At 38.0% G+C, this 18,619-nt stretch overlaps 1 protein-coding gene across 3 annotated transcripts; it reads left to right on the plus strand.

The window, feature by feature from the left end:
• Positions 1 to 3,419: 3,419 nt before the first annotated feature.
• On the plus strand, positions 3,420 to 18,549 carry LOC106129147 (formin-2). Of its 3 annotated transcripts, XM_060947860.1 has the most exons (11): positions 3,420 to 4,212; positions 6,115 to 6,279; positions 10,482 to 10,657; positions 11,062 to 12,856; positions 12,943 to 13,334; positions 13,961 to 14,170; positions 14,520 to 14,660; positions 15,803 to 15,855; positions 15,910 to 15,971; positions 16,360 to 16,684; positions 16,995 to 18,549. In XM_060947860.1, exons 1-11 carry the CDS (start codon positions 3,435 to 3,437, stop codon positions 17,104 to 17,106), a joined length of 4,209 nt encoding a protein of 1,402 aa, XP_060803843.1. In that variant the 5' UTR covers positions 3,420 to 3,434; the 3' UTR covers positions 17,107 to 18,549. The 3 variants fall into 3 exon arrangements, with proteins under 3 accessions (XP_060803843.1, XP_060803842.1, XP_060803844.1); XM_060947859.1 differs by having other exon boundaries at positions 15,803 to 15,971; XM_060947861.1 differs by lacking the exons at positions 3,420 to 4,212; positions 6,115 to 6,279 and adding an exon at positions 9,374 to 9,888 and having other exon boundaries at positions 15,803 to 15,971.
• The last annotated feature ends 70 nt before the right edge of the window (positions 18,550 to 18,619 follow it).

Consider the following 18,619-nt stretch of genomic DNA (forward strand, 5'->3'; position numbering starts at 1 on the left):
AGCGACCCGCCCCGGCTTCGCACGGGTGCAAAATTCGGAAAAAAATATACATAAAAACCTTCCTCTTGAATCACTCTACCTGTTACAAAAAACCGCATCAAAATCCGTTGCGTAATTTTAAAGATTTAAGCATACAGACAAACAGACTAAAATAGCGACTTTGTTTTATACTATGTAGTGATAGGTCACCTATCTATACTAATATTATAAAGCTGAAGAGTTTGTTTGAACGCGCTAATCACAGGAACAACTGGTTGGAATTGAAAAATTATTTTTGTGTTGAATAGACCATTTATCGAGGAAGACTTTAGGCTATATTACATCACGCTGCAACTATTAGGAGCGAAGAAATAATGGAAAATGTGAAAAAAACGGGGAAAATTATTCACCCTTGAGGGCTTCAATTATGCCCAAAACAACTATTCGTCGCGAACGGAGTCACAGGTACAGCTATATATATATACATATATAGCTGTTGCTGCTGCTGTTAGGTCCTTACATATGAAATTGGCATTAGGTATAGGAGAAACAAAATGTCCAATATTTTTTAATTTAATAAGTATATTTATTTTTTTAATCAAAGTAAGAACCATGCATACTTTGATTACTAAAAAAAACCATTCGGACGGGAATCAGTAAAATCTTAGATGGTGGTTTGGACTGCCCTACCGCAGTAAATTTTTTCCCTTGAAAGATATTATCCAAATGAAAAAAAAAATTAAATTGTAATCTGTAGGAGCGAGTTCCGGGGAGTAGGTACGGTGGATGACTTAGACATTCAAATTGAAGCTCCTCTAATTTGGTAGCCATATGTTGTGCAGTGTGTGGTCTAGCGTTGTCGTGACGCAGCAGCGGTTTTTTATTTAATAAATACTTATATAATATTAAAAAAAAACATTCGTCTTTTTCTTTTCGTTTCTCTTTTACCAAACGCCAGTTTCATATGTAAGGCCCTACCTATTATATTCAAAACTAGAGGCCGCCCGCGACTTCGTACGCGTGGAATCAATCCCGCCGGAACTCCGGGATAAAAAGTAGCCTAGGTATATGTTATTCTGGGTCTTCAGCTACCTACATAACATACCAAATGAAAGAGTAACAAACATCCATACTGACATCCTGACATACTCACAAACTTTCGCATTTATATATATATATATATATAGTTATAGTGGTAGGTACATTTATATTACTAATGTGTACATTCTGTCAGAAAAGTATCGGGAATGGATTATTTATTTATGGTTCCAAATTCAAATTTTTGTTTTTTTTGTTGTTGTTAGATTGGCACAACTGTTTTCCATTTTGGCGCGGAGTTTGAGTTGCATCTGTTGTTTACATTAAATACAGTGCTATTTTTAGTTATATCATATCTAGTGTGTATTGCTAATTTCATAATGGATAAAAACATCGAACAAAGAGTTTGTCTTAAATTTTGCATTGCCAATGGAATATCGTGTTCGGAGTCACTGAAAATGTTACAGAAGGCTTACGGTGAATCGACTTTATCAAAAACTCGTGCTTATGAGTGGTACAAAGCGTTCAAAAGCGGTCGAGATGTGATGGAAGATTTGCCTCGCTCTGGTAGGCCATCAACGTCTGCAACTGAAGTTAACATCGCAAAAGTGAAGGAAATAGTGACTGAAAATCCTCATTCAACTTTGAGAGAGATAGCCAACGAACTTTCTGTATCTCACGAGTCGATCCGTACCATTTTAACTAATAATTTGGGTATGAAACATGTTGCCGCTCGGCTAGTCCCAAAAGACCTGAATTTTTTTCAAAAACTCAATCGCATGAGAGTCGCTGAGGACATGCTAGAACGAGTCAATTCCGACCCAACATTCATGAAACGCATTGTTACTGGTGACGAGACGTGGGTTTACGAGTTTGACATGCAAACTAGTCAACAAGCTTCGGAGTGGCGCCTTCCAACTGAACCGAAACCGAAAAAGTCGCCAAAGTCGTTCAAAAGTCAAAGTCATGTTGACTGTTTTCTTTGACTATCGCGGTGTTGTGCACTCGGAATTCTTGCCGGAAGGTCAAACGGTAAATAAAGAATATTATTTGAGTGTTATGCGGCGTTTAAGAGAGCAAATCCGACGAAAAAGGCCAGATTTGTGGAAAGAAAATTCTTGGATTTTGCACCATGATAATGCACCTTCGCACAAGGCCATCATTGTGAACGAATTTTTAACCAAACACTCAACAAATACCATCGAGCAACAACCATATTCACCAGATATGGCTCCAGCCGACTTTTTTCTTTTTCCTAAACTCAAATTACCACTTCGTGGCACCCGTTTTCAATCGGTAGAAGACATAAAAGAGAATTCGCGGCGAGAACTGACCTCAATTCCGGAAACAGCGTTTAAAAATTGTTTTGATGATTGGATTATTCGTTGGCGTAAGTGTATCGTTTCTAAAGGAGCATATTTTGAAGGTGATAAAATAAATTTGGATGAATAACAAACAGTTTGTGTATTATTGTTCTTTTCCTGCTACTTTCTTGACAGAGTAGTATATAAGTATGTACCTGGGTATTGCCCGAAATTAAAATTTTTAAAATATAATTGGTAGTTCTGGTAACCATCTAAATAAATAGTTATTAAACATACCTACATATAGTCACGTCTATATCACTTGCGGGGTAGACAGAGCCAACAGTCTTGAAAAAACTGATAGGCCACGTTCAACTTTTTGGTTTGATGATAGAATTCAGATTCAAATATTGCTAGGCTACGGTTTCTAGCTCATCGCCTAAAAGAAGAATCCCGAGTTTATAAGCATATCCCTTAGTCGCCTTTCACGACATCCATGGGAAAGTGTAGCTTTTAAAAATGATTTGGATTACACTGAACAATTTTAAAATAAAATTTTTATCAAAAATTTTATTCACATACCTACCTACTTACATAAGTAGGTAAAGTACAAATAAATCATCTGATTCCGTGGAACTTTTTCTGAGATTAGTGCGCGGTGACGGATTTATTTGTATAGTTAAACAATTAAAGTTAATTTTATAAATTAGGTATACTAGTAAACTTGTTAAATTAAAAAATTTCGAAGAATGTATCCGAAATTATTGATTTTTATAAATGTTCAATGCGCATGTGCGGTGTAAGTTCGGAGTTAACATATTTCTGGGCTGTGCTCTGAACCTGTGATCTTTTTAAATTCAAATTCAATTTGTTGGTAACTTCCACTGTACTCGTTCACTTAAATTTTTTATAAATCTCAGAATGTTTCATAACGTTATATTCAATAAAACATTTATTTTCGTTTTACCGGTGAAGGTAACCAAACCGATACACACAGTAGCGAGATTTTGTTTTGAAAGTGCTCAGGATTGTTGTGCCTAATTTTGAAAAGTACTCATAAAAAGCTATTCGTGTAAGTGTAAATAAAAATATAAATATAAAAAAATAGTGAAAATGGGAAACATTCAGACGAACGAAAAGCATACGAAGGGAAAATCGCCGGCGAAAGGTAAAAATTTCATCCGAAATTTGAATAGAAAATCGTCAGGGCGCGACAGTAGGAAACATGGGAAGAAGAAAGACGGCAAACGCGACGCCATCGACCGGGAGCTCGATAAGACTCCCGACTCCGATAACATTGAACACATCGACGATGATAACGACACGGTCGAGTGCGTGTTCAAAACAGTGAGAGATGCGGAGGGCGAGGAGGTAGCGGCGAGCAGGTGCGCGCGGTCACCGACCCTCGGCCTCGCAGCCTCGCCCTCCGGAGACTCCGAGTCAGTGTTCACGGACCCGCTCACGCCGCTCGCCGTCGAGCTAAACCAGTGTTACTACTCCGCGGAGAGCGACAGCGCGCACGATGAAGCGCCTAGGACTCTGACGCCGGCCGATGCGCCCGCGCAACACTCTCACCCGTCACTACGGTCTCTTTCCCCGACCATAGATATAGAAATGCCGCACGACGATACCGCCTCCGCGCTGTCCGCCTCCGACGCGGACAGAGAAGAAAAAAATGACGCGTATGACAACGACAGTGATGAAAAGGTTATGGGAGCTGTATATTCAGGGTCGAAGAGCCAGCGTTTGGAGCGGGGTGCGCACGAGTGCAACCATGAGTTTCGCGAGAACCGGCTCAAGGCTTGCCCGGGGCAGACCTCCTTCACTTTGTCCAAACACAGGAAGGTGGAACTACCGCCCGTGGCATGCGATAGCGCACTTCTGGATAATGGTCAGTTACTATTTATGGACATTAAAGCTTTACGCACATTAGCTGAAAGATCGAATTATACCGAAGTAGATATTTAATCTCAATAACATTGAAACCGAGCCGTTATCGGCGGAAATCTGTAGCAATTGTAACAAAACGCCATGCGAGTACAAGAGCGAGTGCCTACATAGTATAATCACAATAGCATGAAACTGGAAACCTGTTTGTTGATGTTTTATTATGGCGCTGCCTTTGTTGCGCTGTTATACTCACTACTGTATTATGGCGTATTGTGCGGAGTGAGGATACATCACGTCTTTATCATTTACAGAGTAGATAGAGTAAAAAATCTCTAAAAGAATAAAGGATGTAAGATTTGTGAATATGAGTATTATTTAGGGACCTAGATTAGGTATATTTAAAAACACTTTTCCAATACTCGGGACATACAGACAATGCCGGTCAGTCGTTAAATAGAAAGCTGAAAAGTTGTTCAATTTTCTTAAAGAGCCTCACCTCACCAAGGAGAGAACAATAAATAATAAGGACCTATCACATGCATCATCATCTTCTTGGCTTTAATCCCGGTTACATCCTCACATTTCTGGATAGATCCCGAAGCGCGCTACGACTATGAGTGACTCAGGTTTTTACACGAGGAGACTCCCATCTGACCTAAGCAAGCTTTACAGGGGAATCTAAAATTCAAAATGCGTTCACCACGGTCTTTATACGCAAAAAACCTTGATTGTTCTAAATTTCAATTCTTTCAGTCGCCTTCTAATAGTCGTGGGAGCAAAGGCCTACCTATTCCATATTAACTAAAATCTAATAGAATACATAAAATTAATAAAAAAAAGTAGTTGTAATTCATTGACGTACTATAAACAATATATATATATAGTTGATCGAAGTTGTAATTAGATTTAAGAGATGTGACGTCAATAAGTAATATCTTGTATCCAGTTTTGAAAATAAATCTATTCTAATCAGTACTTAGGGCAGAAATAGTAGAATATAAAAAACTTAAAATACGTTCTTACCCAAGTAAGTAGTTAGTTTATAAACCGCAGAACACAAATGACTTAGGTACTTACCAGACATATCATTTTCCTGAATGATTTATAATATACTTAGGTAGTGTAAGATAGTATGTGGATTTGATACTAACGCATAATCACGTATTTATAAGATATACAGAGCCAACAGTCTCGCAAAGACTGAAAGGCCTCGTCAGCTGTATGGCATAATGATGGAATTGAGATTCAAATAGTGACAGGTTGCTAGCCCACTGCCTAAAAAAGAATCCCAAGTTTATTAAACCAAGTGTAAGTGTACTTTAGTGGTACTTTACCTGTATCAAATAGCATACCCATCGCCGCTACTTTTTCAACACTAATATCTGGTAAACCTAATCATGCGAAATTTTACCAACTAAATGCACTAGCGTATATAAAAAAAGGAAATATTATAGGTAGTACGTAGCGTATAAAAAAAATATAAGTCCCATTCAAATATTTTGTAAACCTAATAATGAAAATTTTGCCAACAAAACAAAATAGAGTGAAATAAAAATAGCCTAAGTTTTGTTTTAGTAATTGAGAAAAACCAATTATTTCCTTGACCTTTAATATAAAATAATCGTAGGTGTATTGTTGATAGAACCTGCCTTTTTGATTAGCCTTAACTTCGTCGAAAAAAAAATATTTGTACCGAAATAAGTTATTCACTTATTTTAATGAAAATTGAAACGCATATCTTGTTATTGTGGATGTGACCCTGTCATAAGTAATTGATATTATTACCGAAATAAGTATGCAGGGATCGTGGCAAGTGTAAATATTATGTAGTCTCTGCCTACCGCTCATAGAAAGAGGTGTCATTTTCCTTTGACCGCTCATTTAAAAATGAATTAAATTTCAGATAAGGACCGCCGCCACTCCAGCCTTAGCGATGCGCCCCCTTCGGACTCCAACGTGCTGCGGAAGGTGGCGTCTCTGACCCTGGAGAAACTGACGGACGCCAAGGTGGTGCGGCCCAAGTTCGTCCCGGAGAAACTGGACTTCCATTTGCATGAGAAGTTCGAAGGTAATCCTGAGGCTATAGTAGAACCGCCTAAATGAGTCCTCGCCCGCGGAGTACAGGGGCGCGGGGGTATGACGACGAAGGGGACCGAGAGAGGTGCGGGCGGCGGGCGCATTCTTGTAAAAACTCAGTTCGCTCGCTACGCGGTTAGCGATCACACGTGTTGACAGTTGCGGACGCCTTGTGAAAATTATACATGAGATTACATTCTCAAGATGAGTCGAAATATTTTCGGACATAGAATTAATAGTCAGTGCAAACAAATGGCGTTTAACGTATATGAATATTTTAGAAAAAAGAAACTCGACCCAAATTCTGATGAATATAAACAAGATATACCTTTAAATAAAACTGTAGCAGAAGTTACTGGACTATCAGAAAAGACTATCTAGAATTGTACAACAAGGGAAAGCATTAAATGACAACGAGAGATTTAAATCACCGAGAAAACCAAAACAGGTTCGTAGAAAAAGAGTGGAAATAGACGATTTCACAAAAGGAGTGGTAAGAAGAAAAGTCACTCAGTTTTACACAATTTTCAAAAAAATACCTACTCTGAAAACTTTGAACGCTGTACTTAGAGAAGAGAATATATTACACTGCGGCAGGGAATATTTAAGGCTATTATTACATGATCTAGGTTTTAAATTTAAGAAATGCGGATCTAAAAGGAAACTCCTTATCGAACAGCCAAATATCACATCGTGGAGGTGGAAATACCTAAATACTATTAAAAAATATCGTAGAGAAGGAAGACATATTTTATACCTTGACGAAACTTATGTAAACGCGTCTCATAACGTTTCAAAATGTTGGCAATCAAAGGATGAACTTGGCGTTCTATCTCATATTGGTAAAGGGGACCGTTTGATCATCGTACATTGTGGAGGTCAAATTGGATTTGTAGACGGAGCCCTTGTGATATTCAAATCCAAATGTAAAACAGGTGATTATCACGATTCTATGAATTTCGCAAATTTCAGTAAATGGATAAATGAAAAGCTCATGCCTAATATACCGCAAAATTCTGTCATAGTAATGGACAACGCAGCTTATCATTCGGTTCGAGAAGAGAAAAGCCAACTATGGCTTCTACCAAGCCAACTATGCAAGAATGGCTACGACGACATAACGTGCCTTTTGATGAAAAACTTAGAAAGGATGACTTATATAAATTAATTAAAAGTAATTTCACAGAAGATATTTACAAAATTGACGAGGTATTGAAAAGAAACGGACACGAAGTATTGCGTTTGCCTCCATATCACCCAGACCTGAACCCAATTGAGTTGGTCTGGGGTGATATCAAAGGACAATTAGCACAAAAAAGTATCGACTCTAATTTGGACCAGAAAAAAGAAATATTAGAGAGATTATTTGCTGAATATCCCAAAGAGAAATGGGAGAATTGTGTTAAACACGTGATTAAAATCGAAGACGAATATTGCAAACATGATGGAGTCCTAGATGAAGTTGTTGATTTTATTATTAATGTGCAAGACGATTCTGATGATTCTGATGATGGCTGTTGTGAAAGTGAAGAATCAAGTTCCAGTGATAGTGATATTATGGACATAAGTGATTGATTTATAATTTTGATAAATTTTGCATAAATAAATATTACATACATAACTTTATTACCTTTTTTTTACCTACATATCATACCTATATATCATAAAATCACATTTTTATCGAATTGTTTTGTATGAAAAATAAAAATTTGAAAATAACAATAATCGAAAAATGCTTATGCTATTTAATTCATGTACGTGGTCTCGTTGATACCATGGAGTTATGGGATAACAAAAGGAACACGTTGTATAGTTTACAGTTGTTTCATTCAAATTTTGTATAGCCATTATTATTTTTTTAATAAAAATCTTCACCTGTTTGCCGCTAACCACTATGACGTCACATATCTCAAGAAATGTCCAGTAACATTTCGCCCCTTGTATTACACGCTACGCTCGACCGCCGCCCGCACCTCTTTCGTTCCCCTTCGTCGTCATACCCCCGCGCCCCTGTACTCCGCGGGCGAGGACTCATTTAGGCGGTTCTACTATAGCCGGAATATTCACGGGGGTTTTTATACATATGTTCAAAAAAATAAATGTGTCACTTTCTGTTAAATAAAACATTTTAATGTTTTCACATTTATTAACAACTAGCGACCCGCCTCGGCTTCGCACGGGTGCAAAATTATAAATGTTATTATACATAAAAACCTTCCTCTTGAATCACTCTACCTGTTACAAAAAACCGCATCAAAATCCGTTGCGTAATTTTAAAGATTTAAGCATACAGACAAACAGACTAAAAAAGCGACTTTGTTTTATACTATGTAGTGACTAGAGGCCGCCCGCGACTCCGGGATAAAAAGTAGCCTATATGTTATTCTGGGTTCAACTACCTACATACCAAATTTCATGGTAATCGGTTCAGTAGTTTTTGCGTGAAAGAGTAACAAACATCCATATTGACACTCTCAAACTTTCGCATTTATAATATTAGTAGGATACTTACATTATATACATAGCAACTGTAACCTTGGTGTAAATCACAAAGCGTAAGTATGACTAAGTACTTACATTATGGAGTGTTTATCCAAAGAGTAAGTGTATATTGGTAGAGGGAAAGGGTTAAGACGGACCCTGGGCTCCGGAAATTGTTGTGGAGACCAGAATTTTATTCTTAAGAGCGTAAAGTAAGTAAGAGAGATTTCCAAAAAATGAGAGATAAAAGGAATGGTATTTTGCCAGCAGTATGTTAAGTAGATCGTTCCAACACGTTATTGTTGTAACGCAAATAAAAATTGCGTAATTTCGGTAGTCTAGAAATCTGATTTTTATCGTTCTTTTGGGAATCAGGGAAACTTAATGTTTCCCACACCTTCGCCACCACCACCATCGCATCCATTTTAAGAGGAGTCATATTGATCTAAAACGTCGTATTATTATTACCATTTATTATAGAATTCAGTAGTATCTATTGAAGAATTCAGTATCTTAAAAAGATAAACGTACCTACTAAATCATGATTTGTGAGGCCACCGCCAGTCAGCGGGTGAATGAACATCTTGATAAACGGCGTTATCTTTTATCTACCAAATATAACTGACTGTTATCTATCACAAATTAGCCTCAGTTCAGATTAAACGCCTCTAATTGCCAGTGCGTACGTGACCGAATTAAAAAAAATGCAAAATGCAATTGCCGTCGCGCGTTAATTTTACGAACTCTTCCGTGGCACATTTTAATTATGTTGAGTTTTTAAGTAAAAGATACGTAGGCAAAAATGTACAAGATGTGGTGAATATATTAGGTTTGCATAATGATGAGTTTATAACGATAAATGCGGGGCTGGTGTCACAACGCGCTCGCCCGGCCACGAGAAGAACCAAAAGAAGGCGAGATTTAATATTATATGTTCCACCGACGAGTTTGTATATAAAATTTCGAAGAACCGACCGCTGGTACCTTGTACCTGTGCTAGTGGTTTATCAGAAGTGCTATAGAGTCAAAATCGAGTGTAATTTAATAATAGAGACAATGCAGTGCCGTTTGAATGTACAAACTAATTCGGGTTTCGTGATTAGGGTGCAGTTTTTACATAGTAAGTAAAGTTTCCCTACGAACTTAACTTTTTTGAAAAATTCGCATCACGGGATGTACCTATGACATTTATTGTAAGAACTTCAGGAAGCCAGGAGATTAACATAGACTTTATTGATCTTCTGACTTGCTGAAATTCTGTTAGGCGACGATAAGCATACATAATCTATTCCCTAGCCTCCTTGATATTTTTAAAACAAATGCAAAAAGATCAAAAGAAAAAGAGGAACAGCTAAACATTATTTAAACTTATGTACTTACGTTTGGGATATTTGGCGGTAGCGGGCTCGCGGGTGGTTTGGTCTGGAGGTGTAATCAGTTGTTTTCGCCTGTCGGCAAAATAAGCTGGTCGGTACCTATAAAAACATTGTCACTCGTTGTCAATGTCAACTTGTTACGAATGTAAATGTCAGTCTCATTTTGATGAATGTTGAGCAAAATTTTTAGATTTTGTTTTGTTTGTTTACAATTTTATAAAATTATTTGCGAATTTGTAATTATGTTTTGATCTGTAAGTAGATAAATGTTAAGGCAATTATAATCCTTGCAACTCTTAGTTGTTTTTAATATGTCATATATATATGATAATTTCAGGGCAAATGCTTCTAAACTGGTTTGCATCATACATATCAGAAAATAGCCATCTGAAAACATTGCTCAGCCCTCAGGACCTAAAAACACTTGGAATACAGTATTTCACCTGTTTGCTGGCAGCAGGGGTCTTGCGACAGATTGAGGACAGAGATGCGCCTACCGAAACTGTTTTTAAGGTTTGTTTAGGTTCTTCAATATGATTCCATAGATTACCATTTATTACAGTTGTTTTCTTTCTAGTATTGATGAGATCAGTGGTCTTATGACATTCTTTGGTAACATAAAAATGTGGTTTGTACATATCTTACTGAAACAAGTATTATGTGCAATTTTTTTATTGAATATAAATTTGTATTAAAAAAGCATACACAGTAATTTTGTGTTTCTTTAAATTACTTTGAATTTAGTTTATTTTTAAATTGAACATGGTTTTGGCTCTGCAACATCATTTTGAATTAAGTTGGAAAATTACACAGGTGTGATATTAAAAGTGTATTTTATTTAGTTGATAGATCATAGATTTTTATTGTCGCTCGAAATTACTCTGTGCTGATTATTAATCAAGTCTATTATATTTCAGCCAAATGTGATGTATAACTGGGCACACATGGAGACACCGGCAGCACAAACAATAACCCCGGGCCGCATTCCCCCCACTCTATGGTCAACTGACAAAGAACATCAGATTGGCCAGGGACACATCACCAATTACTGCACAATAGAAAACCATAGGACCTGCAATCAAAACAATAATGATGAAATCAACGATATAAATGAAGCAAAAATTCTCATATCACAACTAAAAAGAAAATTAATAGAGTTAGAATTCCAATTAGAAAAATATAAAATTAGTGCTCAAATCGATACATTAAACAAAAACTTGGAAATGAGTTTTGATGTTGAACACAAAGCAGTGAATAGGAAAAGAACAGATTTAGTAAATAAAGAAGTGCAAACATATGAATTAAATAGATTATCTGATAAACCTGTGATAAATATACCTGAAAATGACACTCATGTAAGAACAAACTTGAATAATGATAATAATATGTTAGTTGTAAGTAGTATAGCAAAAGATGTTAATATTATACCTGAGAGATCTGAGAAAATAGAGAATTATTGTAAATTGAATAAAAGCAGGGATTACAATCAGTCATATGTTGAAAGTGAACAATGCACAGATAATGACAATATTGTTGAAACACAAACTAAGAATATAGAATCTTCAGTCCCTGATGTGAAATCATCAAATCATTCCAGTGTCAATGCTCGAGACAGTTCCTCTGATGCATCATTCCTAAGCACATATGCTGATTTGCCATGCTCACAGAAAAATGATTACCCATTGAAAATTGCTGCAAACTCATTAAATATTTCATCAGATGTAAATTGTAACGATGCTGATGATAAAAAAGATGGGTTGAACAGTAGCATATCAAGGAATAAAAATGACAATATTGAGATGGATAGTATGAAATCTGAAATAACTGTTGTGAATGCTACGAGTACAGTTTTTGCTCCCCTTCCTCCCCCGTCGCCAGGAATGTCTCCCCCGCCGCCTCCAATGCCAGGGACAGAGTCTTCGGAGTCTGTAAATACATCTTTAAATGTAACAAATGTGACCAGCCCGAGTATTTCTACATCTGAAGTAGAATCTCTATCTACGAAGGCTGTAAAAGATTCATCAGCATCTCTTGTTGTTTCCTCGTCAGTGTCGAGTTCAGGTTCCTCCTCCCCGCCACACCCAAAATGTGAAACAAGTCCAAGTCATTCTCCCCCAGTGGCGGATATTGCGCCGCCTCCCCCTCCGATGCCAGAAGTAGTACCACCTCCACCCCCTCTAATGCCAGAAGTAGGACCATCACCACCATCTATGACAGGAATTGAACCGCCTCCCCCACCTATATCCGGAATGGGCCCCCCTCCGCCCCCTCCGATGCCAGGAATGGGTCCTCCGCCACCTCCGATGCCAGGAATGGGTCCTCCGCCACCTCCGATGCCAGGAATGGGTCCTCCGCCACCTCCGATGCCAGGAATGGGTCCTCCGCCACCTCCGATGCCAGGAATGGGTCCTCCGCCCCCTCCGATGCCAGGAATGGGTCCTCCCCCACCTCCGATGCCAGGACTGGGTCCACCTCCGCCTCCAATGCCAGGAATGGGTCCACCTCCGCCTCCAATGCCAGGGATGGGTCCACCTCCGCCTCCAATGCCGGGGATGGGCCCCCCTCCACCACCCATGTCTGGATTAGGTCCCCCACCACCTCCCCCCGCGCCCAGCATGGGCTCATCCGCCCCCGCGGCGCCCCCGCCCCCAAACATGGGACCCGTTCCCTTCCCAGCCCCACCCGTTGGCGGTTGGAATGTACAAAGAGCAAGTATGTACCAGTGTCCTTAACAATTTGTATCATATCTCGCTTATTAATTTCTCTCTATATTTATAAAATCAAGTATTCACTTTCAGCGTTACGTAAAACCCCCATCAAACCGGCGGCGCCAATGAAACCTCTGTATTGGACGCGGATCTTAGCACCACCAGACCCACAGGTGCACCAAACCGAAGAGGGAACAGCGAAATTGAAACCGTTGTGGCTGGAAATTGAAGAGGCAAAATTGGACAATATAGATGAATTCACGGATCTGTTCTCTCGGCAAGTGGTGAAAGCGCCCGTCAAGAAAAAGGTCGAAGTGAAAACAAAGATACAGCCAGTGAAAATATTGGACAGCAAGCGGTCACAGAATGTGGGCATTTTAGCGCAGAGTTTACATGTAGAGTTCTCGGAAATTGAGAACGCTATTTACAATTTTGATACGTCTGTGGTCAGTTTGGAAGCGCTCCAACAGATATATGAATTGGTAAGTGTTCATTTCACAAAATGGCTCCAATAACGGGTTACATTTGGCATTCTCCACCAGTCCACCACCAGCTGACCAAACAATAAAACATTAAGTGGACATTACCGAAAATATGACATAAAGAAAAATGTTAACCTATCGCATTATCCGTCTCGTTCCCATGGATGTTGTAAAAGGCGACTAAGGGATAGGCTTATAGACTTGGGATTCTTCTTTTAGGCGACCGGCTAGCAACCTGTCACTATTTGAACATTAAGCCAAATAGATCAATGCGGCCTATCAGTCTGCGAGACTATTGGCTCTGTCTACCCCGCAAGGGATATAGACGTGACTATATGTATACATACATACATATAATCACGTCTATATCCCTTGCGGGGTAGACAGAGCCAACAATCTTGTAAAGACTGATAGGCCACGTTCAGCTATTTGGCTTTTAGATAGAATTGAGATTCAAATAGTGACAGGTTGCTAGCCCATCGCCTAAAAGAGAATCCCAAGTATGTAAGCCTATCCCTTAGTCGCCTTTTACGACATCCATGGGAAAGAGATGGAGTGGTCCCATTCTTTTTGTATTGGTGCCGGGAACCACACTATATGTATGTATGAATGTAATTCTTAAACAGAGAGCAACCGACGAGGAACTGAGTTTGATCAAGGAGCACCTGGGCAGCAGGTCGGACGCCCCCCTGGACAAGCCCGAGGCCTTCCTCCACGACCTGTCCGGGATACCCAACTTCGCGGAGCGGATATCCTGTTTCATGTTCCAGGCGGAGTTTGAGGACTCCATTAGCACGATAATGCACAAACTGGACAATTTGAAGCACACTTGTGAGGTATGTTCAAGGCATTTCAAATTACATGTGGGTTTATATATATATTTAAACTAGCTTTAAGAATCATGATGGGCATGATGAGAAAAGAACTTTTTCTGTTTGGCCTGGGTCTTGGATGTTTATCTATAAAAGTATTTATTATAAAATATAGTATCGTTGAGTTAGTATCTCGTAACACAAGTCTCGAACTTACTTCGAGGCTAACTCAATTTGTGTAATTTGTCCAGTATATATTTATGTATTTATATTTATACTCCTATAAAATTCAAGTACATGGCATGGTTTTAATATTCAGATGACTATAATTGATACATAATTAGAAATTGTATATTCAATGGTTTATTTTCAGTTTCTCATGACCAATGAATCTCTGAAGAAGTTGTTTGCAATAATATTGACTCTTGGAAATTATATGAACGGAGGCAACGGGCAGAGGGGACAGGCGGACGGGTTTGGACTTGAGATATTGTCCAAGTTGAAGGATGTCAAGGTGAATTGAATTGATATTCAGTAATAATTAATTTGTACATACATAATGATCACGTCTATAACCCGCTAAGGTTATAGAGATCATATCTGTCATAGTCATAGTCTGATAGAGAGAGCCAGCTGTTTTGAAAATTCTCAAAAGATAAGCCATGTTCAGCTGTTAAGATTATTTTATAGAATTGAGATCCAAATAGTGACAGGTTGCTAGCCCATCGTTTACAATAAGAATCCCAATTTTATAAGGGATTAATTAAATATTTTTTATTTAATTAAATTGTTAACATAATTTTTTTTATGTTATTTCGTTATAATTTTTTTTTTATTTACCACACAAAATCATTCTCAATTATCATAAAACCGTGGTTATTGATTTAATAGAATAGAATAGATTTATTTTCAAAATTGGATACAAGGACCACTTATTGACGTCACATCACTTAAATCTTACCTTAAATTATAACTACTAATGCTTCCAAAGCGCATGTGTAGAAGAAGCGGCGGAACACACTACACTGCAGCATCTTCACCGGACGTCAATTTACAAATATAGATCTCTTAAATCTAAATCGTGGACGAATGTACATTGTCTACATTAAAAAACATGAATAAATGTAAAACTTAATATTTCAATACGAATATATCGTCAAATAAATAATGATAAAATAATATATGTACACTGTACAAATTATGTCAACACCAGATCAAAAATGCACAAGCATTTAAGAGGCCATCAAGCTCGGGCCACACATGTTTATTATTAATATAATTCTCCTTGCTGTAATACGAAGCTCATCATTAATGTAGTCTGTCAGTCTGTTTCTCAATCATGCAAGGCAGGTCGTTAATATAGACCAGAAAGAGAAAAGGTCCCACAATGGAACCTTGCGGTACCCCTATTTTTGCCTTAGCTCCGTTCGATTTTGTGTTATTAAAATCTAACGTCTGTAATCTATCACTAAGGTATGATTTTATTAGTTCAACGGCTGTAGTGTAGAACCCGTAATGAGCGAGCTTGAACAGCACGACTTCTATGATCTACGCAATCAAATGCTTTACTCAGATCGCAAAACACTCCGATGGCATCCTGTCAGTCTTCCCATGCATCATAATACATCTCTTATGTCCCAATAATGGTTTGATCAGTCGAAGCAGTCCAACGTGACGCTGCTGCACTTCATCGTGCGCACGCACACGCGCGCGGCGGGCGGCGGCGCGCTGCCCGTGCCCGAGCCCGGGGACGTGGCGCGCGCCGCCGCCACCGACTTCGCCGACGTGCGCGCGCAGCTGGACCATCTGGGGAAGCAGTTGGCTGGTAAGCTGGCTTTCAGCTCGTGGTGGAGGAAGGATTGATGTAACGGGAGCGATGATTCGGGTTGGTCGGCGACAAAGGGAATATTACCGCCTGGCTAGGTGTGATGCCTGGAGAAATGTAATGTTTATTGTAAATGTTTGTCATGTAACCTGTTGGTGTACCTAAATAAATAAATAAATAAAATAAGAACTTTATTTATAACAAGCTTTTGTTTGCGTTTGGCTTCCAGAAAATAGAATATACAGCAATAAAAGTAGACAATGTAACTCCCTCATTTCTATACCTGTGTCAAATTTCGTGCAAAATCGGTCAATTAGTTTTTGCGTAATCTACAAAAATACAAATATATTCTCTTTATAATTAATATTAATCTCCATTGTTTATTTAGGTTGCAAAGAGAAAATGAAGAAAGTGATAGACACGGTAGCTCAAAATCACGAGGAAAATTCTACAGCCGAGAAACGGCACGATGTTTTCAAAGAGAAGATGACAACATTCATGAACTCTGCTGAAGAGAAACTAAAGACTGAATATGAGAATTTGGAGGATTGTCAGTGCAAGTTTGTAGCCACTGTTAGGTTCTACCAGTACTCCCCTAAATGTGGGAAAGTGGAGGACTGCGAGCCGAAAGAGTTCTTCTCGTTGTGGACTTCGTTCTGTAGCGATTTTAAGGATATATATAAGAAGGAGGAGCAGATGGCGATAAAAGAAAGGTGAGAATTATTTTGTTTAATTTATCTAATATTACCTGTGCCCTGTGCAACTTCGTCCGCGTTGAATCCGATATTATCTATATATCCGTGGAGTCCGATAGTTTGCACTATCGATAGTGGGCTGTGATTCAACAGAATTGAATCACAGCTAATTCAAGAAGGAAAGAGGAGACGGAGTAAAAGGAGAGTAGGGAATGGAGGGACGATAGTATCGATAGTCATTTCAATAGTATCGATAGCCTATCGATAGTGGACTATGTAAGTACAATTTTCGATATAGTTTAAAACGTATTTTAATTTATTTTCACAGATTGAAAGAGGCCAAAAAGCAACAGGGCGAAAGGAAATCACTCACGCAACCGAAAAAAGAGGGCGGATTGAAAGCGCGCTTACAGAAATTGTCGAGTACAACTAAAAAATGAAATTGTATCGCGCCGCAACGAACGAATCTAATCCTAACCTAATTTAAGTTAACGCACAAATATTGCCATCGAATATTACTCGTATTATGGTTTTTTTTTGTACAAATTATTCCTTAAGTAGTTACGTCAAACAGAGCGCCATTTTGACAGTGACGTTGTAAAATTTGGGAAAAACAAATTTATGGACAGATCATAAAGCTTGCTTTTGCTCTTGAGCAACGCTAAAAAAGGCGACATTAAATGTCTTACGGGTAAGACAGAGTTAAGTCTCTAAATTTTGCTGTCAACAGCGACACTTGTAAAGAAAAAAATATTGTAAAAAAAAGTAATTTGAATTAAAGAGAGGCTCGCGCGACCAGATTAATGCGGCTCTCTGAAATAAGTTTGGGTGCAAACTACTTAAATCTTTAAAACATTCCAATATCTACTGTTTGTTGTTTAACTATGATAGCATAGCTGTTATATGTTTTTGTTGAATTTTCAATTGGGCTGTTGATCTGTGAATTTGATTTTACACGAAAACATGTACTTGCATTAATTGGCTAGGATTTTTTTATATAGGTATCTGAAAGTAAAACAATATTTCAATGCGACTTCTTTATTTTAAAATGATTTAAACTTTTGTATTTGTGGCGACCTCTCTACGCCATAAGTCACAACAACCAAACACGCGACGCTGTCAGTCAAATACAGCGAAATGTCTGAATCACGCAAGCAAATGTTCACGGATTGGATTGAAATCATTAAAAACCTTGTTTTCGTAACGTGACGTCATAATCCTAGCAAGTGCGTTATACAAGTGTTACTCTTACCTACTGTTAAGGATGTTGCTAATTATAAAGCCTCTCTACTTATTTAACTAATTAGTTATAATACAAGGATTGTAATCTGTCTCGTATAAAAGAACAGATACCCATTACCTGCTCGAAGTATGACGTCACGCAGACTACCCCGAAATCAATTGATTTATCAATTTATTCCTGAACAAATATAGGGTCGTTTAATTATATTTATAAAGGAAACTTAAATTCCGTGAGCATTTATTACTCAGGGTGAAAATACTTGCAAAATTTATTTTTTATTGCTCAATAATTACATACTAAGTATATTATAAAAAGCTCTCTGCAATATTTCGAGCTTAGAAGTTTAGCAGAATCGGCTTTGTTTTTTATATATACCATTATGTTATATATCTTTTCAAATCTGTATGGCGCTTATCAGTTAAATATTTTGAAAGTCTTTATGATAAGTAATTGCCAACTTTATACCCAATTACGTGTATGTATTGTTAATAATGTACATAGTAAATGCTACACCATGAGACTGCAGTTTATAAAGATATTGTTTATGGCTACCCCAATCTACAGATATATTTGGAACTACAATAAAGTGTTGATTTGATTTTAAAAATATACTATCAGATATTAACCTCTCAATTTTAGGGATTCATTTAGGGAATAAGGATCTGAAATCAAATAACATGTTCAGGATTGTCCTTAACAGAATACATGCC

The sequence above is a fragment of the Amyelois transitella genome, chromosome 14 (genome assembly GCF_032362555.1).
Source record: "Amyelois transitella isolate CPQ chromosome 14, ilAmyTran1.1, whole genome shotgun sequence".
NCBI lineage: Eukaryota > Metazoa > Arthropoda > Insecta > Lepidoptera > Pyralidae > Amyelois > Amyelois transitella.